The sequence below is a fragment of the Schistocerca cancellata genome, chromosome 5 (genome assembly GCF_023864275.1).
Source record: "Schistocerca cancellata isolate TAMUIC-IGC-003103 chromosome 5, iqSchCanc2.1, whole genome shotgun sequence".
Taxonomy (NCBI): domain Eukaryota; kingdom Metazoa; phylum Arthropoda; class Insecta; order Orthoptera; family Acrididae; genus Schistocerca; species Schistocerca cancellata.
Window position 1 is genome coordinate 322,791,203 of NC_064630.1, and position 26,445 is coordinate 322,817,647.

The window sequence follows — 26,445 nt, forward strand, 5'->3', positions numbered from 1 at the left end:
TCCCCAGCAGAAGCAGTGCCCCATTCTTTGGCACCTGCTGGTGATCAGGCTCCCTCCCAGGACCCCTCTGCCTGGCGTCTCTCAGGCCAGATGACTCCTATCACCACTTGGCCACGAGACGCGCCATCTATGCACCCCAAGGCCACCCATTCTCTTTCGGTTTCAGATCTTGCCCTGCCCTCCTCCACCTCCGAAAGAGAAGACGAAGAAACGTAAATCCCAAGACAAGGGCCCACCTGGTGCCTCTTGGAGGTGCCATTTGCCTCCTTGCAACCTGAGTCTGATATCTTTTTTATGAATGTCACCCCATCCTTGTCAGTGACGACTACTGGCCAGATGACATGACCACCTCTCGTCTTCTTTACGTCTAACCTGGACTCTCACCACACGATCATCCAGTGGAATTGACTGAATACTATTGTCACCTGACAGAAATGCAATATTTTGTCTCCTTCTATTCTTCAAGAAACACATTTCCATGATGACCACTCTCCAACATTTCGTGATTATCGGGTGTTGTGTCGAAACTGTGCTGGCCTCCAGGGCACCATCGAGTGGGGTCTCCACTTTGGTTCCGTCTGATGTCATTAGTGATTAGTGACTGGGGCTTCCATGGTCCCCTTCCAATTTTTATCTGAGTTTTTATCTCACTGGCTTTTCCAGGTTCGAGTTGTCAGTTCACTCAGCGCCCCTCGAATTCAGGAGAACGGTATCCCACTGGGTTCTGTGCTAAGTGTCACACTCTTCCTCATTGTCATCAATGGGCTTGTGATGTCTGTTGGGCATCTGGTTACACCGGCATTGTACAACAATTTTTGCATCTGGTGCAGCTCCCACTTGGTAGCATCTGCTGAGCACTGGCTCCAAGGTGCCATCCAGCAGGTTCAGTTTTCTCCCTCCACAACGCAGGTTATGCATTTTTGTCATTGACCCACAGTACACCCTTATCCATAACATTATTTAAGCGACCAGCTCCTCAACGCTGTAGCACAGTCCTGTTTCTTGGGCCTTATTTTTGATAACAATCTGACGTGGCTGCCCCACATTCGCCACCTAAAAACTACATGTATGCGGAAGCTTAGTGCTCTCCAACTCCTGGCCCACACATTTTGGGGTGCGGACCGTTCCACTCTTCTCCATCTTTACCGTGCTCTGGTCTTGTCCAGAAAAGTTTATGGTAGTCAGGTTTATGGCCCAGCAGCTCCTCCCACTTTAAAACTGCCTGACTCTGTTCACCATTGTGGAGTGTATCTGGCTGTTGGTGCCTTTCACACTAGTCCCATTGACAGTCTCCTCCCAGAAGTGGGGATGTCCCTTCTACAAAAGTGATGGAGCCAACTCCTGGTTCCTTATGCAATCACCATTCGCCAATTTCCTGACCATCCCCTGTACCCTGTGCTCTTTGCCAACGAGGGATGTCTCCCTTCTAACACCCGCCCGCGGGTATGATTGCTGATTGGCAATTGTCTCACTTCCCCCTTCTCTGTTGCTCCTATGGTTTTCTGGCATCTTGTATGTGCCTTCCTTTCAGAGTTCTTTTACACTGATGGTTCTAAGACCATTGATAAGGTGGGATACATTTTCATGCCTCCTACTGGCCTCGAACACCATTTACTGCTGGGATCACATAGTGTGTTCATAGCAGAGCTTCTAGCCATTCACAGAACCCTCCTTTTCATTTCTCAGACCTCCCTCTGCAGTGTTTTAATTTGTTCAGACTCAATGATCAGCCTACAGGCAATTGACCAATGCTAATCTTGTCACTCTTGGTCTCTGCTATCCATGACCTTCTCTCTGCCCTTGGTCGTGCCGTCTGCTCAGTTGTCTTTCTCTGGGTCCCAAGTCATGTGGGCATCCCAGGGTTTGGCTAGAGAAACAGATACTTACCCCCACATCCTTTCATGATTCTAGCTGCATATATGTGAATCTACATCAAATTTCTCTTTGCCAAAAGTGAAATGACATTTGGTGCAATACTGCTCATAGCAATAAACTATTAAAGCCCAAGTTACAAAATTTTGTTTGATTTACATGACACCAAGGAACTTATTGCTTCTGATGGATGTTTTTCTTGGCCGAACTGTCACCATGGAATTTGCGAAATGTATGTTAAATGAGAAATATTGTCTTCGATTGTGATTTACACTGTCTTGTAATTCTACACAATGTACTGTTAGATGAAAATTTAAATCATCATCAATTGTATAATTCTGATGAAATGGCACTTTGGGTTTCATGATGTACACAGATGAACACAGACACAATTACCCCCCTCTTTGCCACAAATAAATCTGGTAGCCATAACCTGAAAAGGCAAAAGTAAAAGCCTGATATAGTTCAAGCACGTAAATGTACACTGAAGTGTCAAAGAAACTGGTGTAGGCATGCATATTCAAATAGAGAGAGAGATGTAAACAAGCAAAATATGGCACTGCGGTCGGTAACTCCTGTATAAGACAAAAAGTGTCTGGCACAGTTGTTAGATCAGTTACTGCTGTTACAATGGCAGATTATCAAGATTTAAGCGAGTTCTAACGTGGTGTTATAGTTGGTGCACTAGCAATGGGACACAGCATCTCCGAGGTAGCAATGAAGTGGGAATTTTCTCATATGACCATTTCAGGAGTGTACTGTGAGTATCAGGAATCTGGTAAAACATCAAATCTCAAACATTGCTGTGGCCAGAAGAAGGTCCTGCAAGAACTGGACCAATGGCGACTGAAGAGAATCGTTCAACGTGACAGAAATGCAACCCTTCCGCAAATTGCTGCAGATTTCAATGCTGGGTCATCAGCAAGTGTCTACATGCGAACCATTCAACAAAACATCATCAATATTGGCTTTTGGAGTTTAAGGCCCACTTGTATACCCTTGATGACTGTACGACACAAAGCTTTATGCCTTGCCTGGGCCCGTCAACACCGACATTAGACTGTTGATAATGAAACATTTTGCCTGGTTGGTCGAGTCTCGTTTCAAATTGTATCGAGCAGATGGATGTGTACAGATATGGAAATAACCTCATGAATCGATGGACACTGCATGTCAGCAGGGCACTGTTCAAGCTGGGGGAGGCTCTGTAATGGTGTTGGCTGTGTGCAGTTGGAGTGATATGAGACCTCTGATACGTCTAGATATGACTCTAACAGGTGACATGTGTGTAAGCATGCTGTCTGGACACCTGCAGCCCTTCATGTCCATTGTGCATTCCGATGGACTTGGGCAATTCCAGCAGGACAGTGTGACACCCCACATGTCCAGAATTGCTATAGAGTTGCTCCAAGAATGCTCTTCTGAGTTTCAACACTTCTGCTGGCCACCAAACTCCCCAGACATGAACATTATTGAGCACATCTGGGACGCCTTGCAACATGCTGTTCAGAAGAACTCTCCAGCGTCTCGTACTCTTACATATTTATGGAGAGCCCTGTAGGATTCATGGCGTCATTTCCCTCCAGCACTACTTCGGACATTAGTCGAGTCCGTGCCATCTCATGTTGTGGCACTTCTGTGTGCTCGCGGGGGCCCTGCACAATATTAGGCAGGGATATTAGTTTCTCTGGCTCTTCACTGTTTAATCATTACAGTGCATTTACATTCACTCAAAGAATATTTGGATTACATGTGAACATCTCCATAAAGTGGTCTTAAGAAGACTTTGATATGTCAGTAAGAAAGCACCTTTAGATCACGTAAGTTGAGAGATGCAGCTCAACTAATCTTTGATCACTATCAAGCTCACCTACCTGTTGATGTGTTGTAGTCAGAAGATGGAAAATAAAAACTTTTGCCTACATGCACAATGGCGTTAATGCAGCCAATGGATCAGGGCATCATACGAGCATTTAATACTCATTGTTGTTATGAATTTTTCACTTCAATAGTAAATTCAGGTGAGGAAATGGAAACATTCATCAATTTTTATACGTGAAGAATGTTGTGTATTCAGTACGCCTGGCATGTCTAATGATCAGTCTGACGACTAGTAGGAATTGTTGGAACAAGTGTCCCATTGAAGGAAATGCGACAAATGAAGAATGTAGTGACACAGGTTTCAACATTAAGAGCATTCAGTGAACACATGACACTCTGGAGTGCAGTATTGATATTGAATGCTTGAACATTGGGCAGTCATTGACAAAGAGGCTCCAATTTCAGAGGTCATGGTTGATAGTATTGTTATTGATTCTGTACGAAATGAGAGTGGTACAATGGTTTGAGATGAGGAAGAACAAGAGAACATAGATGATGATCCCAGTCTACATAAATTATTTGATAGTATTAACAAAGTAATTATGTGAATGGATAGGTAAAGTGAACCAAACCATATTTAGCGCCATAGTGCAGTATATTATTTTATTGGAATTTTGGAATTACTATAGTGCTATTTTTTGGTTTCTGTTTCAGTGAAGTTTCTGTACTACCCATGCATAGTTTGTGATTCCTCAGCTCACTCTCGACATACTATAGTTGCGCTATAATGTGGGGGTAAATCAGTCTTTCAACAACTGCGTTATATCTACTGCGTTTATGGATCATGGTGCATTTTTTCATTTCATTCATTTACACTTTTTATTCTGTTTTATAATTTTTTTCAGAAGAATCACATATAGGTAAAAAAAAGTGTGGTTCTTCATGTGTCACAGGAGTTAGCATTGCAACAGCAGTGTATAAATGTTGCGGATGTCTTTCATGAAAGCAGACCTCCAGCACAATTATGTTATTACCTTTTAAACGATTTGTTTTTGTGTAATAGTAGATGTGGTCAATAGACAAATTTGCCTCTTTAATAACTGACTTCAGTGTCAGGACACATTGCCATACATGAATGGGTCAGCAGAAGAAAGTACTAACCTAAATGAACGTAATTTGAATTACTATATGATATATGCTAGTAAAATTCAAAGATAGGAACATAGGTACAGCAGGGTAAAACAATTTTTTTTCCCTAACTTGGTACCAGTATGTGGTGCATTTGTGTACACAATGCACAACATTTTCTGACTAATGCTTATTAAAGTGAGTGTTAGCACTTTCTTCCAGCCCCCTGCGGGTCCAGGGATTGGAATAGGCCCGCAGTACTCCTGCTTGTTGAGGTGACTTTTCGGCCCCATAAGTTCAGGACCCATTTTATGATTTGACCCATCACTTTCCAAATTCTACAGAAGTGCGTACCATATGGGGAAGGACGCTTTATGTGGTGCACAAGTTATCTGCAGTGCCATTAGATTTGATCTCCTGAACCTCTTCTTGTCATTGCTTTGTATCTCCATCTGCAGTTCAACTATTTGGGCGAGGACTCTTTCTAGGGTATGGCATTTTCTTCCATTGTCTCCTGTCCTCTTTTGCCCCCATGACAATATTGGATTTCTGTGCACCCAATATCCAGCACGATAGCCAGTCCGTTGTGGTGGGGCCATCATGTACCAGTTTGGTGATAGCCCCCTGACAACATAGGTATCACACTGCTTATGCCTGAGCTGCAAACTCCCCATGTATGCCAAGGAGTAGACTCCAGTCTTCTTCAGGCATCAGGACTCTTGGTAACGGCCGTCATGCCAGGTGGCCTTTTGCTGTGGCTGGGTGGTGCCCATGGGGAGAGGTCCTGATCAGAGTGGGTGGCATTAGGGTGGATGACCAGCAATGAAGCGGACCAAGTTATCTCTTCCTGGTGACCGTACGGCGCCAGCAGTCTTTAAGAAGGGAAAGATTGAACACAATGTTGACAGGTATGACCCTAAAACGTTTCCCTCACTCGCCTTCCCATGGGAGGAATGTAGGGCTACAGAAAGAAAAGAACCATATTCGTCTTGGCATTTAGTCTACAGCAGAATGGATGGGGACTCCTTTCTACCTACGAAGCCTCAATTTTTGGTGAACGTCTTTAGGATAAGTTTGGGGAATTGATATTGCTGTCCAAGATGAGAAATAGCGCAGTCTTGATTAAGACAGCATCCCCAGCCCAGTCCCGGGCCTTACTTGCCTGTAACCAACTGGGTGATATTCCTGTTTCCGTCATTCCCCATAAACGCCTCAACATGATCCAGGGGATTATTTTCCATTGTGACCTCCTCTTGCAATCTGACGATGGGCTCTGCACCAATTTAGAATGGCAAGGTGTTCATTTCATCCGGTGCACTTACAGGGGACCCAAAGACAATAGGGTTGCTATTGGTGTCTTCATCTTGGCCTTTGAGGGTGATTCTTTGCCTGAAAAGGTCAAGGTGATGGTTTACCGCTGTGACATTAAACCATACATCCCTTACCCTATGCGGTCCTTTACATGCTGGAAGTTTGGGCACATGTCTCCCGACTGCAATTCCAGTGCTACATGTTGAGACTGCAGAAATCCACTGCATCCAAATACTCCATGTGCACCTCCTCCCACTTGTATCAGCTGTGGAGAGCACAACTTCCCTTGCTCACCAGACTACAAAGCACTGCAAAAGGAGAGGAAAATAGTGGAGTGCAAGACCCTGGACCGGTTGACTTACCAAGAGGCTAAATGTAAATTTAACAATTACACCACATTTAGTTGACATCCACATATGCTGCAGCTATTTTCAACATCGACATTACAAGTGATGGTAATTCCACTCTCTGTGCCTCGAACAGTGGGCCGTCTAGGCCACCAGAATACATCTGCACCTTGGCGTTAGGGGGCAAATCTTCTTCTGTTGCTCCCAAAGCATCTACTTTGGGAGCAATATCCCCTCAAACCCAGGGGACATCAATTCCCCCCAAAACCCAGTCGGAGAAGAAACAGCGTTCTCCAGCTCCACTCGGGTGGAAGGGGTCTCTTGGGACTCTCTCTTCCAAGGTCTCCACCAATACCACAGCAGACACTCTCCAGTGCTTAAAGGAGCCAAAACCTGCTGGACAAAGAGCTTCACTGTCTTCCACTGTGCCTGAAGCTAGTTCGGAGGAGTCCTCCATGCAAGCTCGTAAAGAGAAGTGAAAGGCAAAGCAAACCCAGAAGAAGACTGCTAAGAAACAGGACCCTCCGGTAGCTCCAACACAACCACCCCCTTCCGGTTCTGCATCTGAGGATGAGGTGAAGATTTTAGCGTCCCCTGAGAACCTGGATCTCACTGATGCCTCATCCACAATAGGAATGGATACCAATATTCAATCAGATAATTTCATCCTCCAGTGGAATTGCTGCAGTTTTTTCCACGACATGGCTGAGCTACGGCAACTGTTAAGCTTTACACCTGCTTTCTCCATTGCCTTCCAGGAAACCTGGTTCCTGTGGACCCCTGCCCTCCGTGACCATAGGGGATATTACTAGAGCCTTAGTGAATATAATAGTGTATCAGGTGAAGTTTGTTTGTATGTTCTGAATTCAGTATGCAGTGAACCTGTGCCCCTTCAAACCATTCTTGAAGCTGTGGCTGTCAGGATAACGATGATGCAGGAATAACTGTCTGCAACGTTTATCTTCCTCCAGATGATGCAGTACTGCTGATCATATTGGCTGCACTGATTCATCAATGCCGTAAACCTTTCCTACTTTTGGGAGATTTTGACACTCATTACCCCATGTGGGGTCACACCATGCTTACTGCCCGAGGTAGAGATGTCAAAAATTTACTGTCTCAGTTCGAACTCTGCCTTTTAAATACTGGGGGCCGTGTGGTAGTGACCGTTTCCCCATCTTCCTGTCACTCCCTAGGCATCATGCCCATGGACACCTACCCAGATGGACTTTAAACAAGGCAGACTGGGAAGCTTTCATATCTGCCATTACTGTTGAATCTCCCCCACACGCTAACATTGATGTGGTGGTTGAGCGAGTCACCAGAATGATCGTTCCTGCAGCAGAAAACGTGATCCCTTGCTCTTTAGGTTGCCCATGCTGAAATACTGTACCTTGGTGGTTGCTGGAAATTGCTGAGGCCATTAAAGAGCGTAGTTGGGCTCTGCAGTAAAATAAGCAGCACCCTTCCCAGGAGCACCTAATAGCTTTTAAAAGGTTCCGTGCCCGCGTTCGCCAGCTTATAAAAAGATGAAAACAGGAGTGTTGGGAGAGGTATGTCTAGACCATTGGGTGCCATATGTCATGTTCCCAAGTCTGGTTGAAGATCAGATGTGTTTTTGGGTACCAGACCCTGACACGTTCCCCTGGCATTCATATAAATGGGGTGTTATCTACTGACACAAATGCACTTGCCGAGAACTTTGCTGCACACTGTGCTCGTGCCTCTGTGTCGGATAATTACCCCCACCCCCCCAGGCTTTTGCACTCTCAAATGGCGGATGGTGGAAGGGAAACTCTTCTCGTTCACTAAACACCACAGTGAACCGTATAACGCTCCATTTACTCAGTGGGAGCTCCTCATCGCCCTTGTTCATTGCCCTGACACAGCTCCTGGCCCAGATCAGATCCACTCCCTCGTCGGACTACCAGCGACATATCCTTGTCATCTTCAACTGCATCTGGAGCCATGGCGTATTCCCATCACAATGGCAGGAGAGCACCATTGTTCCTGTGCTGAAACCTGGTAAAAACCTGCTTGATGTGGATAACTATCGGTCCATCAGCCTCCCCAACATCCTTTGTAAGCTGCTAAACAGTATGGTGAGTCAGCAGTTCTGTTGGCTCCTGGAGTCATGTGGTCTACTGGCTCCAATGCCAGGGCAGTATTCACTGGGGTTGCTCTACCACTGATAATGTAGTGTCCCTCGAGTTTGCCATCCGAACAGTCTTTTCCAGATGCCAACACCTGGTTGCCATCTTTTTTGATTTACGTAAAGCTTACGACACAATCTGGCAACATCATGTCCTTGTACATAATATGAGTGGTGTCTCAGAGGCCTTGTCCCTATTTTTATCCAAAATTTCCTGTCGCTCCAAACTTTCTGTGCCCAAGTTGGTCCCTTCCGTAGTTCCCCTCATATCCAGGAGAATGGGGTGCCGAAGGGCTCTGTATGGAGTGTATCGCTATGTTTAGTGCCCATTAACGGTCTGGCAGCAGCTGTAGGGCCATCCTTCTCACCTTCTCTGGATGCAGATGACTTTTGCATTTCCTACTGCTCCTCCAGTACTGGTGTTGTTGAGCGGCACCTACAGGGAACAACCCACAAGGCGCAGTCATGGGGTCTAGCCCACAGCATCCAGTTTTCAGCCGTGAAGTCGTGTGTGTTGCACTTCTGTTGGTATCTTACCATTCATCCAGAACCAGAACTTTACCTTGATGATGATTCTTTCACTGTAGTGCAGACATGTTGATTCTTAGGACTGGTTTTTGACCCCCAACTGACTTGGCTTCCACCTTCGTCAGCTTAACTGGAAGTGCTGGCAGCACCTCAGTGCCCTCTGCTGCCTGAGCAACACGAACTGGGATGCAGATCACTCTACGCTGCTGCAACTCTACAGAGCCCTTGTTCAATACTGCCTTGATTATGGCAGTCTGATTTATGGTTCAGCGGTGCCCTTAGTGTTGTGGTTGCTCGACCCAGTGCATCACTGTGTTGTTCGACTAGCGACGGGAGCTTTTAGGATGAGTACGGTAACCACTGTACTGGAGGAGGCTGGAGTCCTTCTATTGCAGATCAGGCGTGCACAACTGCTTGCCAGTTAGGTTGCACACATTCATAGTTCTCCTGAGCATCCAAATTACCATCTCTTTTTCCTAACCGCAGTGGTTCATCTCCCACATTGGCGTCCCAGGTCAGGGACTATGATTGCAGTTCGCATCTTACTCCTTCTGTCTGAACTGGAGCCCTTGCCTTTACCACCCCTACTTGAGGTCCATTCACCTCCATGGTGTAAACCTAGGCTGAAGCTTCATCTGGATGTTTTTCGTGGCCCTAAGGAGTCAGTTAATGCCATGGCTCTTCGCTGTCACTTTCTCTCGATTCTTGACATGTCTCGGGCCTCTGAAGTGGTTTACACCGACAGCTTGATGGCTGATGCTCACTTTGGCTTTGCTTATGTTCACAGAGGATGTATTGAACAGCACTCCTTGCCAGATGACTGCTGTGTTTTACTGCTTGTGTCCATATCTCATGCTCTTGAGCATATGTGTTCGTGTTCTGGTGAGTCGTTTCGTCAGTGTACTGACTCCTTGAGCAGCCTACAAGCTATTGATCAGTGCTACCCTTGCCATCCTTTGGTAGCAACCATCCAGGAGTCCATCTGTGCTCTGGAATGGTCCCGTCATTCAGTGGTGTTTGTGTGGACCCCAGGACACGTCCGCCATCTCAGGTAACAAACTTGCTGACAGGCTGGCCAAACAGGCAATGCGGAAACTGCTTCTGGAGATGAGGATCTCTGAAACTGACCTGCATTCAGTATTACGCTGCAAAGTTTTTCAGCTTTGGGAGACGGAATGGCATAACCTCGGACCACACAATAAACTGCCTGCCATTAAGGAGAATACAAATGTTTGGAAGTCCTCCATGCAGACCTGTTGCTGGGACTCTGTGATTCTCTGCTGGCTCTGCATTGGCCACACTTGGTGACCCGTGGCTATCTCCTACGCTGTGAAGAGCCCCGTCAGTGTTAGTGTGGTGTCCGGTTGACAGTGGCCCACGTTCTGTTGTGTTGTCCTGCTTTGGCTGCACTGGGACAAAATCTTCAGTTACCGGACTCGTTACCATTAATTTTATCTGACAACGCCTCATCAGCTGATTTAGTTTTACGTTGTATATGTGAGGGTGGGTTTTATCGTTCTATCTAAGTGTTAGCGTATGTCCTTCGTCCCTTTGCGACCGTGGTCATCTGCTCTCTTGTTTTAATCCCTCTTACCAGTTTCTTGTGTCTCTCTCTGGTTTTCTTCCTATTTTATTCATTGTAGTGTTTGTTGCCCTTCTGTCGTTCTAGTGGTTTTTTTCCCCCTTTCTCTCAGTTTTGTGCTGTCAGTGTCATTTGTTTTAGTCTTTTTGTTGTGGATTTGTTTTAATAGGAACAAGGGACCGATGACGTAGCAGTTTGGTCCCTTCTCCCCTCTCTAAACCAACCAACCAACTAACTAACTTTCTTCTGCCAACCCCACCATATTGTTCCAGAATCACGATAACATTGAGGGAAATTGATTAGTAGTAGTTATATAAATATTCCTACTAATCAGCAGCAGATGTGTACGGACATAGGAAAACAGTGATGCATGCAATAAATTTCATTCACCAGACAAGAATGAGGAACAAGAATCACTACAATTCAGTTGGTTAAGAGAGGTATATTAGAATAGGATGAGAGGGAAGTGAAGTTGTCAATACAGACAGTAAAAGGGGTTTAAAAACCAAACTGCAAGAGAAAGTGAGGCATCACCTTTTTTCATTTGGAGTTAACTGTGTCTTCTTGATTTGGACATTCACTCCAGCTGCTGCTTTTTCAATTTTAGGCAATGCCATCATAGTTACCAAAGTAAATATGTATATTTTTAAATAAGGTGTACACTGTGTACAAACATTTGATGATGTCTTAGTTCAGACAGTACAAGTGGCCTTGTTACATTAGGTCATATCAAGATTTTGTATCTCTGTACATGTTGTAATCTCCTTTAGGATCTGTCAATGTCTAACCTCTAATCAAAATTTTTTGTGTTTGCTAATTCATTGTGAGATAATTATAATATTTGAAACTTCCCATCTGAGAGAGAGAGAGAGAGAGAGAGAGAGAGAGAGAGAGAGAGGGAGAGAGAGAGAGAGAGGAGCCATACACATCAATAGAATTGGATCTTACAAAGTTAACAAGTAAACCCATAAGGAGAAATGTCCATTAGCTTCATTTAGTTAAGTTTTACACTAAGCCAGATGCAAGGATCTTAGCGTTAACAAGGAAATACTCCCTTTGTCAGAAAAGTTCCAGGACATGCTGTTTTTCTTATTTCTGAGTTTGCAATACTAAAAAGGAACACACATTTTTATGTTGTCTGCTATGTGTGCACCCTTGAAGTGGCATTGACCATGTTTCCGCACAAACTCACCAGGTGGCAGGACTGTGCTTAGCAACACACCGTTTGGTTCCTGGCACATTCGTTATGATTACACAATGGATACTGATTGTGAGCAAAGAGTGAGCATTAAGTTCTGCATTAAGCTTGGGAAAATCCCTAGTGAAACATGGCCAATGATTAAGCAAGCATATGCAAGCGAGGCACTTTCAAGAAGTCGTGTGTTTGAGTGGCACAGAAGGTTTCATGAAGGCAGAGATTCAGTGCAGGGCAATCCCAGAGCTGGGTGCCCATCTACAGCACGTACCGATGCAGGTGTGCAGCATGTAAGGCAGTTACTGCAAGAAGACCATCATGTAATTGTGAATGCGCCATCAGAACAACTCAATTTGAATTGTGATGTGTATCATAAGATTTTATGCGAAGATTTAGGGAAATGGAAACTTAGTGCAAAACTTGTTCCTCGAACACTAATAGATTAATGGAAAGAGGAAAGACTTAGAATTTCTGCTGAACTACTGGATAGAGTCAAGACGTGATCCCATATTTCTGTCAAAGATTATTGCTGGGGATGAAAGTTAGTGCTACCAATATGACCCTCACATGAAGCGTCAAGTGCTGAATGGCAGAGTCCTGGATCACCTGTCTTGAAAAAAGTCAGGTGATAATTTTCAAGAACAAAGACAGTGTTGATCACATTCTTTGATAGTGAAGGATTAGTTCACCATGAGTATGTTCCTCCAGGTCAAACAGTGAACCAATCTCATTACATTGAAGTCTTGAAACATTGGGGACAAGCAAATTGTTGTCGCCACCATGATTTGTGGTATTCACAGGAGTGATTCTTACTGTATGAAATGCAAGACCCCACACTGCTTTATCTGTTGTTACTGAGTATCTGGTCAGACATTCTGTTATTGCCATCCCACATCCGCCATATTCACCTGACCTCTCACCTTACAATTTTTTCTTGTTTCTGTGAGTGAAAAGAAAACTGAAAGAAGAGCTTCATCAATCTGTAGCAGACATCCAGTGTACCTCAGTGCAGATGCAAGTTTCACATTGATCATTGAGCAGCTGTAGAACCATATGAGCTTGGAGTTGAAGGTAGTGCAAAGCCAGATTATAACAAAAAATGGGATGTAAATGGTTTAAAAAAGGCTAAACTGTGTGGCTAGATGGCTCAGTGGGTCAATTTCCTACTACAAATCTTAAGGTCTGGTGTTTGGTCTCCACTTTGTCCTAGGATTTTTTTCTGTCACTAGCAGTGGCTTATTAATGTGAAAAATGCCAAAACTGCACAGAGGGGTGGAGTCCATGTTTAACTGTAAGTTGTCCTATGTGAAAGGTCAGAACATGGTAACGGCATTCTACTTGCAATAGGACCATTCCTGGTACAGCACTGTGGTATTCAAAGCAAATTTTGGGCTAGTGTCACCTTTATCTCAACTTATTTATGGCTGTTATATACAAAGAGGTGAGTGTTGCCCCCTCCTTATACAGTATGTACCTTTGTGTTTGACACTTTGGTCGAACAAATTGCTCTTCTTCATGTGATTTACATTACTAAATTAAACACATTGCCGTCTTGTGAAGCCTTTGTAATATCATCTAAAGGTTGTTCGTATATTGGGAGATATATTCAATTAATTGCTTCATATATCTCTGAAATGTAGCAAAATGACTTTTGATCCAGTCACCAAATGAGAGATATTGGATGCCATTTAATTTGGCTTGTTTTCTTCCAAATGAATTATTTGGGACAGGTTTCTGTTGCAGTAGGTATGGAAGAGAGAAGTGATAAACATCCATCTCTTGTAGCCTTCCAGACCGACTGTAAGTGTTTCACATATTGAATATTGTACAGTGCACACCTGACAAAAATTTGGCTATGTGGATGACTCAGGAGAAATGCTGGTCTCACAGTTCTTGTCATGGCCAAGCATGAACTTGTGTTGTGAACATAGTCTGTAAATTATGAAATTGGATACCAGATTAATGCAGTCCTCAATTAGGAAATAAAGCATTGGTGACATCTTCTAGGACAAAAAATGCTAGTTACTACTGGTGAAGTTACAACAAGAATTGTTAATTTTCTACAAACATATTTGCCCCTAGCTAAAAGGTTGACACGGCCCATCAGTGGAATAGACCCATTTATATATGTCGCCACTCACTGCTGCGTTCTTGAGAATGGTGGGGAACCTAGGTGGTAGTGTGTGTTGACAGTAATTAATAGTTCAGCAGCCCCCACGTCAACTTGATACTCCACATTCTCACCATTAATGCAGAACATGAGGATCAGCTTGGTTGGAATTTCATCTAATGTCTCATCAAATACTGGTGCTACCCTGTTAGACTGCCTGTGTCTGTAAAGGTGCCCACACCAATGGGCAAGGTAGGCTGCAGCCCCACCCCCCTCCCCTTCCTCTCAAGGAAAGGAAAAAATACAGTGTAGTCAGGTGTTTTTCTTTCAAGAAAACAATTTAAACGTTATTACACAGGTTTAAAACAAGGTCAGAACTGGAAATTTTTTATGGCAGCTTACAAGTTGCCATTTGTCATCCAAAATAATATAATATACCATAGTCGCAGGCGCAGTCTCCTCCCCTATCTACCCCCCCACCCCCACTCCCTACAAACTATTGTGTGGGTGTCCTTGTGTGACTGTGAAGGTGATAACAACATGGACAAGACTTCCATAACTGATTGTACCATTTTGTACTATGAGGGATGCTTGTTGACAAACATTGCAGAAGTACATCATCTGACGTTCTACCAATATTGCATCCAACCATCAGTGAACTAACTACACTGCCTGACAGAAAAGTGAAGCACCCAGAAGGGGAGGAGGAAACAAAATGAAGCGTCATAGGCTGAGAGGGTGTATGATGTTATTGCAGTGTTTACAGTATTGAGTCAGATTTAAAACTAACTTGGAAGTAAGAACCCACTTATCTGTATGTTACTGCAACTGTTCTGACCTGTATGCAGCACTAATTTGAGTGGGAATGGTGTCATAAGGTCAATGTGTCCTCTCCTGAGACAACTGGCTTACAACTGTTATAACTGGTCTTTCGTTCCCCAGATATGGACCCTGGGATGATGGTGACACCCAAGTGTCTCTCACACTATCAGAATCTTGCAGGCCACAGGAGTATCTCAACACTTATGTGGACTCACTATGATGCTAACAGCTCACAGAAACAGTGCAATCTGTGGATGAGAATTATCCTATTGAAAAATTTCACCACAATACTGTAATGTGAAAAGTAACAAGTGAGGATGCAGGATGACTATGGCGTACCATTGCACCATCAGAGTTCCCTCAATAACTGGCAGATATGACTTGAAGCCATGATCGATGGATTCCCACACCGTGATGCCAGAGTAACATCAATGTGCCTCTCCAAAACTTTGGAAGAACCGTACATATCCACAGGTCACACTGCCATGCTTGCTGACAATGTCCTTCCAGAATAATGCAGAACTGCGATTCATTGCTGAACACAGTACAGCACCATTCATCTCCAGTTCATGTTTCTTGGTCATGGACATCTCCAAATACACTTGTTTGTGTTGTGGTAATGGCAACCTACACATGGGATGGTAATTCCCTAGTACAGCTCCTTCTAGCCTCTGACCAGTGGTGTAAGATGACACAGAATGTTGCAGAGAGTCTATTACTTGTCCTCAAATGGCAGGAGCAAATGTGAAGAGGTTATGATGTGTTTGGTGCACAATATGATGAACCTCCCTCACAGTTGTCAGATGTGACCAACCAGAACGAGGAGTGTGCTTATTCCCATATCTCATGGAGATCAACATCGGAGCACTGTCATATCTGAATAGCCCATGAATTTGAATATCACACTTTTTGGCCAGACGGCCAAATAGAGACCCACAATGAGACTCTATGAAACTATTTTAGATGCTGTTAATGCTGTCTCGGAGAATATGTGGCATCTTCTTGTACTTCACAATCATCACTCAACCTCTGACATTCATGCCCATTATATGTCCTACCAGACCTGGTAACAAGACTAAACGTGAACAAAACTAAAGCACTGGTGGCTGTTCTTCCTGTCATTAAATAATTGCAACTCTTATCATTTGGATAGCTACCAATCGTGTGTACGTGTATGAAATTAAATTAACATCTGATCATGTCTTCTAGGTGCTTCACTTTTTTTGTCAGGCATTGTACATATCCTATTGTTGTGAGTGAGAACTGACACCAGAGAGACCTTAAGACCAACGAAGTTTCTGCGTATACTGTACATTAGAACTTTTATAACATCATAAAAAATATGACAATCATTTCTGAGTTCTGATTGTGTTAATGGTGGTTTCCATAGCTCCAGAAAGCTTGGACCTATAATGGAACTGCCGATGATGCCCAAGAGGTTGAATCCTTCTAGTAACATTTTAATATTCCACATGTGGTACTTCCCTAGGAAGCTCTTTTATGTGAGTGTCTCAAGAGGGCAGCCACTCTGTGTTCAATTCTGAGTCCAAGGGGGAAGGCTGTCAGAAGTGAGCAAATGTTCCAAATACTTTGTGAACCAATGCATAAACGGAAACTAGACACTCTCTCCTTCTGCCAGTCGTACAGCATTCCTGAAATGACAAAATTTCTGCCATCAGTTGTAATTATTGTTTATTTTGCAGTGTTGGCAAATTTTGGTTATTAAGCCATTTTCAAGTGGCAGTTGACATGCCTGAGGACAGGCGCCAAGCATATGGCAAGAAAACATAAAACTTAGAAATAAAAGTTTTATGTTTGCCTGGTAGTGAAGCTAAAATATAGGAATTCGATCTCATTAGCAATGTGCAAAAGTGTCTTGACCAATAGCAGTATAGATTAAGAAAATGACTTCTAGGGAAGGAAGTATATGACTGTAAAGGTATTGGACATCAGACAGATGACCGAACTGTTTTATTCACAAGCTGAAAGTTTATTGTGGCAAAGCAGTAAAAAAGGCTTAGTGGTGCTAATAAGTGGCCAAATTGAACATGTGCAATACAGGACCATCTAAGATGACTAATGACTTTCATCTCTGTTTTTGAATAATGTTACACTACAATTCCTGCATGAAGAGCAAATGAAAACTTCAATACTTAGAAGCGATTTATTATTTCCACACTAGTAAAATTTTAATGATAAGATTTTTGATTATCAGAACTTTGAGGACATTTATCATAAACATTACAATGGTATTACTTTTTACTAAGTTTTGTCACTTTCATTGCAGTGTAGCACCTATTGATACTTAATTGTCACTATTTGTTGATTTGTAGATAGTGCACCTCACATATAAATTTTGTCTAGCGAGTTCATTTCTGGCCCAGTTCACACCCTATTGTTTGGGTAGTTGGTTAGTACAATGTGTGCTGACTTCATATAACATGCTGCCCATAAAATACTTACTTAGCATAGAAAAATCAGGTAAATTACTCCTACTCCAATAAATACCAGTTTTTTTATTTTAATTATTGAGTGGAAAATGGTTTTTATGTTGTGTTTCTCCATTATTCTGCTAATCTTGTCTGTGGGTGGCCCTGCACATAAGGAATGCCAGGCACCTGGTTTCTTCTTCTGGAGTGTTTTCTTTTTTCTTCTTGTACAGCTGGAGAGCTCATCTAGTAACTGTTCTTGTGAAAGGTTTCATACAGATGCTGTAACTGGTAGGCAGACTTTCCTAGTCGCATATGGCTAGCGCTCTATATATCTTTGTGGTAAACACAGATTTACATTGTACCGGATGGTGGCAGTTTTGGTGTTAAGGTACAGATCTGTGGGTCTTCTTCCTGTAAATGCGATGTCCCAGCTTGCCATCAGGGTTCTTATTCATCAGAATGCCTAGGAATGGTAGGCATCCATTTTCTTCTACCTCCCTTGTGAACTTGACATTGTTGTGTGTACCGTTAAGGTGGCTCAGGAACTCTTGTAGCTTTTATACACTATACAGTCAAACCACAAATGGGTTGTAGAGGGTATCCAGTGGCAACTCTGTCTGTCGGTCTGTAAAAATTTCCACTGTATTGGAAGTAGGCGATGGTGAATGCATGTCGAAACAGTTGTCACTCTCAAAGTGATTATCCAGTAATAATAAAGAACCTTCTAGTGGTAAATGCATCATGAGAGACATGACAGTGAAGGTGACTAGGAGGTCACCCTTGTCCAGATGTCTCTTGTAAAGCACTTTCACAAACTCTGTTGAGTTCTTGATGTGGCATATACAGTGGCCCAAGAGAGGTTTTAGCAGTTGTGCCACGTGTTTGACTGTGCCACCAACCACGACATTTCCTCTTCTTGAGACACGCGTGTGGCTCACCCATTGGGCTCTCTGTAGAGGAGTCTGTGGTCCAGCAGCTATAAAGAAACAGACCAGATGCGAATCAGACATTGCCTGAAATTGATGTGAAGGAAACTTGTCAAAACGTCGCCACAACCTGATGCCACAACTTGGCTGATGACCAGACAAGATTTCATCTGTGAAATATGCCGAGAAAGCATACATTTCCTTATTGTTGCCATTGTAATATAAGTATCCTCTTGTTAAATAGTACTATCAGGAACTAATGAAAATATTAACAATATTAATTTAAATTTTGTGATGTCTGCAGGAACCGGATGAAAGGTCGCACAACATTATGGGTTCCTGGGTGTGATCATGCTGGAATTGCCACACAGGTTGTTGTGGAGAAGAAGTTATGGAAGGAAGAAAAGAAGACTCGCCATGATATTGGGAGAGAAAAATTTATTGAGAAAGTGTGGCAGTGGCGCAAGGAGTAAGTTTTTTTATAGAGTTTCCGTTGTTGGGAGAGAGAATGTTTGGTTGCTGAAAAGCTATATAGAGTAAAGAAGGCAGAGTTGTCAAGCTGTATAAAGATTAGAAAACAATATAATCTGTGTTCTTAAATGTTTGTGTCTTTAACAAACAAAAATGAAGAAAGGTAATCACTTACTTGTAGATGGATGATGAGTAGTGTGCAGTGCCACAGATAACAGACAATAAAAATTTATACTAGCCTCTGCCGTTCTTTGTTTTGTTCTTTTTTACTCCAGATAATGTATACACATTTCTATCCTTGTAGAATACAGTATAACATACCATAGGCTTTTTTAAAAGTGGAAGGTGCCATGTACAGAGCCAGACATTTGTTGTGTTTGAACAAAGGAGTAAATACTTACAGACTCCATTTTGCCCTTACACTACATAACTACTATACTTCAGTTCTTGTTGTTTTCTAAATTCAAAAGTACTATTTTGTGATTCATTCCTATCATGTATCTGCCTTTTTCTCTCTCTTTAATAACCTGAATCTCAACAAGATTTCAATTCTTAACTGTTCTTGTTACAAAAATTGGGACGGTTTTTATTTTATACATCCATTTGTAGTCTTTGCACTTATTTGATTTTTTTTTTCCTTCACTCTTCGTGGCTAACGATGTGGTGCACGAAGACATGGCATTTATGTTCAGGAGGCAAGGGGTTTATATAACCTAGTCATCATCCCTGTTTGTTTTCCATGGTATCTCCGAATTACAAATTCTGAGATGGTTTCTTTAGCAGTACAAACTTTGATTTCCTGTCTTATTCCTCTCTAACCGAATTGGTACCCTATCTCTAATTATACAGACTTTTAATGGCTCAGTAAACTCCAACATTTCTTCCTCACATTTTATGACTTATTTATTTTCCTGATGTAAAAGATTTTCTGAGGCTTTCTTGTTGAAAAATGTGTTGTTTTTCCAATTTGGTACTCTCTCTAGTGATGCTGAAGTTGGAATTGTCTCAAATTTAAGGTTACTTTGAACACTGTAGAGCTGTATGAGGCATGGTCATATTGGATATTATGCGACCTTGTCTTCTTCTGACCTTTGTGTGGGGTATCTGAAGCAGCACAGTGTGGTGGTGCAATAGTTACAGCTCTGTGCTCTTAAGAGAAGTAGGGTTCAAATCCATGTACAGCCACACAGAGTTATATTTTAGGTGTTTGCCATAAATCACTTAATACTTAGGCGCCGACACCCGTAAAAATATGGGCGTGCGCGGCCTGCCCGAAAGTCCGGCACCCGTAATTTTATGGGCGCGTGTTCTCGTTCTTCCCCTTCTTTCCTTTCTGTGGTATTACGGCTCCCGCTTGTCTGGGAGGCACTGCATGGACTGTAGTTCGAGTATTGGTCACTGGATAGTGTGGGCATGCTGTGGAAGGGTGTGCTTCCCTTTTTATTTGTCAGGTTTTGTGAGCAGTGATTTTTTCCCGCGCAGTCTCAGTAGTGTCTACATGGCGAAGCGTGGCTTGACGGACGAAGAAATTGCTCGCGAGTTATATCGTGATTTAGAAGAAATTGACATTGATTTGTCAGAGGAAGATATTGTAGATGACTCTGATGATGATGCGGACTATGTTCAAGAAGAAGTTTCTGGCAGTTCAGGTAAAGAATTCTGACAACAAAACATCTATAATTTTTGTTCAGATTTTCACTGAAAAAATGCTCAATACGTAATTATGATTTTATTTGCAAATACTACTCTTCTGATAGACTCAGAAGAGGAGAGCAGGTATCCAAGCACTTCAGCAGCAAGTAATCTCGTCGATATTGTGCCTGAAGAACGAGTGAGAGTAACGGCGAGGGGGAAGCCGAGACGTGCGTGCCGCACCGATTCTGAGGAAGATTGGACAACTACTGATCGTGCACCAGATATCGATCTATTCTCGGGACAATTTGGAATATGCAATGTTGTCAGTTTAGACCAGAACAGTGCACCTCTAGAATTTTTTTCATATTTCCTGACAGACAGTATGATGAAACATATAAAGGAACAAACTAACCTGTATCCTCAACAATGCATCAAGAAATTATGAAGCACAAATTCCCTTTCACCCACCTGCTCATTATCAAAGTGGAAAGGAGTTACACTTATGGAAATAAGGAAGTTTCTGGCAAAGTGTGGCGAAAAGACACAAGCTACCAGTGTAGTGAATGTAAAGTAGCATTGTGCAAAATGCCGCGCTTCAAATTTTACCACACAAAGAGCAAAATTGCATCCTAAAATAGTTGCAGGAGGTTACTGTAGATAAGACATACTGTATCCATCATAATTACAATTTTTGTGTAAAATAAAAAAAAAAAATCCTTCTAGAAAATACAGGAATATACCTTTGACCAGTTTTTCCTTTTTTCAAAAACAATGTTATAAAAATAACACTTATCAAAAGTATGTATTAATTCAAGAGAAAGATATTATATATGGTTTTAAACAAGAAAGTCTAAGTTTTTCAATAAGAGTAATTTTATTGCTATAACTGAAACCTTTCATGAGTTGTAGTAGTTTAAAATACGTTAAAATCAGCCAGTCTTTATGGTAGACACCCGCGCGCAATGGCTCAGGACCCAAAGTTTTAAGGCAAATGCTGGTATGGCCTTTTGAAAAAGGCAGAGTAATTTTTTATTAGACCCAAAAAAGTCCCTTAGCTACCTGAGTTTTTACTTTTACTACGTAAAAATGACAAAATATAAAGCATACTCTGAGGCCTTGTGTTTAGCATCCAGTAATTGGTTTTATTGCTTGTTTATTATATAGGCCAGGGTCTTGGTTAGATTAGAAGTTGATAACTTTATTTGGCATGAGCAAAGCAAGCAGTGTGAACCAACCGAAAATGTACTAAAGATTACTGTGGGTCATCTACATGCTGTGTAATCTTAATTTCTTAAGTATTTGACTGTTTTCACCAGCAAATTATGTAATCCCCTCCCCACCCTCCCCTTTCCCCAAAAAACACAATTTCTTTACTGACCACTGGTAATTCAAACTCGGCGTCTAGTTAGAAACTAATATTTACTTTTCTTGCAACCATATAAAATCATCTCATTAATACATAATCAGATGCTGAAGATCAGCTACCAACATACATAAATGCCCCTCTGAAACATTTACCAAGCTGGGTTACCACCAGAAAAATTGAGGCTCAGGAATGGAGAGAGCCAACATAGATGTGAAGGGGTGTCTCAGGAAGGGAAGTAACAGTCGCTGCTTCAGTGAAGCATTGCAACATTTAAACTGCCAGACAACTGGGTAAATAGTGCACATTGTTTGCAATCTTACCTTAAGTGTTTACACTGACCAAACTGCAAAAATGATTACTTTATTTGTATAGAGAGACGTTTTAGAGTGAGTATCATAATTTGCTTGCATTCCACCCCCTCTGCATGCTGCATGTTTTTCTATTTTTTTTATCAAACAAAAGAAAATGTACATGATAATGCAGTAGATTTTGGAATTATAGTCTTTGAGTCAGTGTGAAGTATCTGTACCTTGAGTCTTTATGACATGAAGGTTTTTTACACTTTTCTTTTTTGTATTTGCAGAAAAGGAGATACTATCTATGAACAGCTTCGTAGGCTTGGGTCATCACTGGATTGGGACCGAGCCTGTTTCACTATGGATCCAAAATTGTGTAGAGCAGTTACAGAGGCATTTGTACGCCTTCATGATGAAGGTGTTATATATCGAAGCAATCGTTTAGTGAATTGGTCCTGTACTTTAAAGTCTGCGATATCAGATATTGAGGTATGCCATTAAAGTTCTTTCAAACTTCCTTTGTTATTTCAGTTCTAACTACCCACACAGTGTTAAGATGTTGATTAAAAAACAGTTTACATATTGAGATATGCAGTCCATGACAACAACAATAATAATAATAATAATAATAATAATCTCATCCACCACCACCACCATCAGTTACTTGCTGATAAGTTGACTGAATCTTATACTAGTGTACAGAGTAAAGTCCCGTCCATATTTTGCAGTAGCGACTCGGAAGTGTGGAGAGGAGAATATTTGATTTTTCATTAAGAGAATTCTGCCGTCATTATTACGCGGAGTCTCGCAGATAATCATTATGAATAACAGTGAGCATCCAATCTGTGAATTCCTTATTGTCATAATAATGATTACTCTTCCATGGAATCTTCAAGTGATAGGAATATCAGTGTGTATCACATACCAGTTTGTTGTTTGTACACTAGATGGAACTGGTTAATTATCCAGAATCCAAAGAGTCTAGAAGTGGCAGTGAAACACTTGCAAAAAGAGCATGTTTTGTGACACAATTTATTGAAGAAAGTGATTTTCACCCACCTGTGCACTTGAGGCTTCAAGTGACAAGAAAGGAATGTTTCAGGCATTCTCTAACTTTTTTTTTTTTGTACGTAAAACAGCATAGTGAACGCATTATTGTGGCCAAGATAGATACTAAGTCCACACCTACCACAGTAGTACAAGTTTATATGCCAACTAACTCCGCAGATGATGAAGAGATTGATGAAGTGTATGATGAGATAAAAGAAATTATTCAGATACTGAAGAGAGACGAAAATTTAATAGTCATGGGTGACTGGAATTCAATAGTAGGAAAAGGGAGAGAAGGAAACGTAGTAGGTGAATATGGATTGGGGGGAAGAAATGAAACAGGAAGCCACCTGGTAGAATTTTGCACAGAGCATAACTTAATCATAGCTAACACTTGGTTCAAGAAACATGAAAGAAGGTTGTATACATCGAAGAATCCTGGAGATACTAGAAGGTATCAGATAGATTATATAATGGTAAAACAGAGATTCAGGAACCAGGTTGTAAATTGTAAGATATTTCCAGGGGCAGATGTGGACTCTGACCACAATCTATTGGTTATGAACTGTAGATTAAAACTGAAGAAACTGTGAATTTAAGGAGATGGGATCTGGATAAATTGAAAGAACCAGTGGTTGTGGAGAGCTTCAGGGAGAGCATTAGGGAACGATTGACAAGAATGGGGGAAAGAAATACAGTAGAAGAAAAATGGGTAGCTTTGAGGAATGAAGTAGTGAAGGCAGCAGAGGATCAAGTAGGTAAAAAGACGAGGGCTAATAGAAATCCTTGGGTAACAGAAGAGATATTGAATTTAATTGATGAAAGGAGAAAATACAATAATGCAGTAAATGAAGCAGGCAAAATGAATAGAAACGTTTCAAAAATGAGATCGACAGGAAGTGCAAAATGGCTAAGCAGGGATGGCTAGAGGACAAATGTAAGGATGTAGAGGCTTACCTCATGGGGGGTAAGATAGATACCGCCTACAGGAAAATTAAAGAGACCTTTGGAGAGAAGAGAACCACTTGCATGAATATCAAGAGCTCAGATGGAAACCCAGTTCTAAGCAAAGAAGGGAAAGCAGAAAGGTAGAAGGAGTATATAGAGGGTTTATACAAGGGCGATGTACTTGAGGACAATATTATGGAAATGGAAGAGGAAGTAGATGAAGATGAAATAGGAGATATGATACTGTGTGAAGAGTTGGACAGAACACTGAAAGACCTAAGTCGAAACAAGGCCCTGGGAGTAGACAACATTCCATTAGAACTACTGACAGCCTTGGGAGAGCCAGGCCTAACAAAACTCTACCATCTGGTAAGCAAGATGTATGAGACAGGTGAAATACCCTCAGACTTCAAGAAGAATTTAATAATTCCACTCCCAAAGAAATCAGGTGTTGACAGATGTGAAAATTACTGAACTATTAGTTTAATAAGCCACGGCTGCAAAATACTAACACTCATTGTTTACAGATGAATGGAAAAACTGGTAGAAGCCGACCTCGGGGAAGATTAGTTTGGATTCCGTAGAAATGTTGGAACACGTGAGGCAATACTGACCCTACGACTTATCTTAGAAGAAAGATTAAGGAAAGGCAACCTACATTTCTAGCATTTATAGACTTAGAGAAAGCTTTTGACAATGTTGACTGGAATACTCTCTTTCAAATTCTGAAGGTGGCAGGGGTAAAATACAGGGAGCAAAAGGCTATTTACAAATTGTACAGAAACGAGATGGCACTTATAGAGAGTCCAGGGGTATGTAAGGGAAGCAGTGTTGGGAAGGGAGTGAGACAGGGTTGTAGCCTATCCCCAATGTTATTCAATCTGTATATTGAGCAAGCAGTAAAGTAAACAAAAGATAAATTCGGAATTGGAATTAAAATCCATGGAGAAGAAATAAAAACCTTGAGATTCGCCGATGACATTGTAATTCTGTCAGAGCCAGCAAAGGACCTGGAAGACAGGTGAACGGAGTGGACAGTGTCTTGAAAGGAAGATATAAGATGAACATCAACAAAAGCAAAAAGGAGGATAATGGAATGTAGTCGAATTAAATTGGGTGATGCTGCGCTAATTAGATTAGGAAATGAGACGCTTAAAGTAGTAAACGAGTTTTGCTATTTGGGGAGCAAAATAACTGATGATGGTCGAAGTAGAGAGGTTATAAAATGTAAACTGGCAATGACAAGGAAAGCGTTTCAAAAGAAGAGAAATCTGTTAACGTCAACTATAGATTTAAGTGTCAGGAAGTCGTTTCTGAAAGTATTTGTATGGAGTGTAGCCGTGTATGGAAGTGAAACGTGGACGATAAATAGATTAGGCAAGAAGAGAATAGAAGCTTTCGAAGTGTGGTGCGACAGAAGAATGCTGAAGATTAGATGGGTAGATCACATAACTAATGAGGAGGTATTGAATAGAATTGGTGAGGAGAGAAATTTGTGGCACAACTTGACTAGAAGAAGGGATCAGTTGGTAGGGCATATTCTGAGGCATCAAGGGATCACCGATTTAGTATTGGAGGGCAGCGTGGAGGGTAAAAAATCATAGAGGGAGACCACGAGATGAATACACCAAGCAGATTAAGAAGGATGTAGGTTGCAGTAGGTACTGGGAGATAAAGAAGCTTGAACAGGATAGAGTAGCATGGAGAGCTGCATCAAACCAGTCTCTGGACTGAAGACCACAACAACAACAACAACAACAAGAACAACAACAACAACGTAAAATAAGAGAAAGACAACCACTCACCTACAGCAGATTGTTGTGTGGAGCACAGTAACACATAACAGAAAACAGCATCCACACAAGCCTTCAAGCACTGCACTTTTTCTGACAATTGTACACACATTCATACATACAACCGAACAGATATCCGAACACACAGTCCTGTGGCCACTTTTTTCTTTTTTTTTTATGATATTCCTGACACATGGTGTAATGAAATTTGAGGAAGCTGAAAGCAATTGAGATTATTTACACATCATGGCTAGTGATTTTACTGCACCACATTATGACATGAATGACCACTGAGTGCTATAGACAGGAAATACAGTGAACATGAAAGACCACTTTGTGACAAAGGAAGCTGGGATATTTTTACTTCCCCTCTTGTTTTGGCATCTGCCTCCTTAAAATTCATGTTTTCATGTCCGACTAATTACCATTATCATACATGAATATAATCTGCATTTACATAAAAGAGAATGGTTGGCCCTCAGTCTTAAAGAATATAACACCAGATCTAATTGTGTGCTTAGTTTTATGTATGTAGTTGATTTTCAAATCTATTTTGACTATTCCTAGTTAATATTTTCATTATAGGATGAAATCAGCAATTGTCTTGAAACTTAAATTCTGTAATAATTGTAAACATTTGGAAGACAAAATGCTAGTAAT

General features: G+C 41.8%; 1 protein-coding gene across 1 annotated transcript in view; it reads left to right on the top strand.

Annotated features, from left to right (window-relative positions):
* The window catches only part of LOC126187375 (valine--tRNA ligase), a 189,830-nt gene that overhangs the window by 17,391 nt on the left and 145,994 nt on the right, over positions 1-26,445 (top strand). The window contains exons 4-5 of the mRNA XM_049928422.1: positions 18,531-18,695; positions 22,282-22,483. Coding sequence (XP_049784379.1) covers positions 18,531-18,695; positions 22,282-22,483 — 367 coding nt within the window. The remainder of the gene's footprint in view (positions 1-18,530; positions 18,696-22,281; positions 22,484-26,445) is intronic.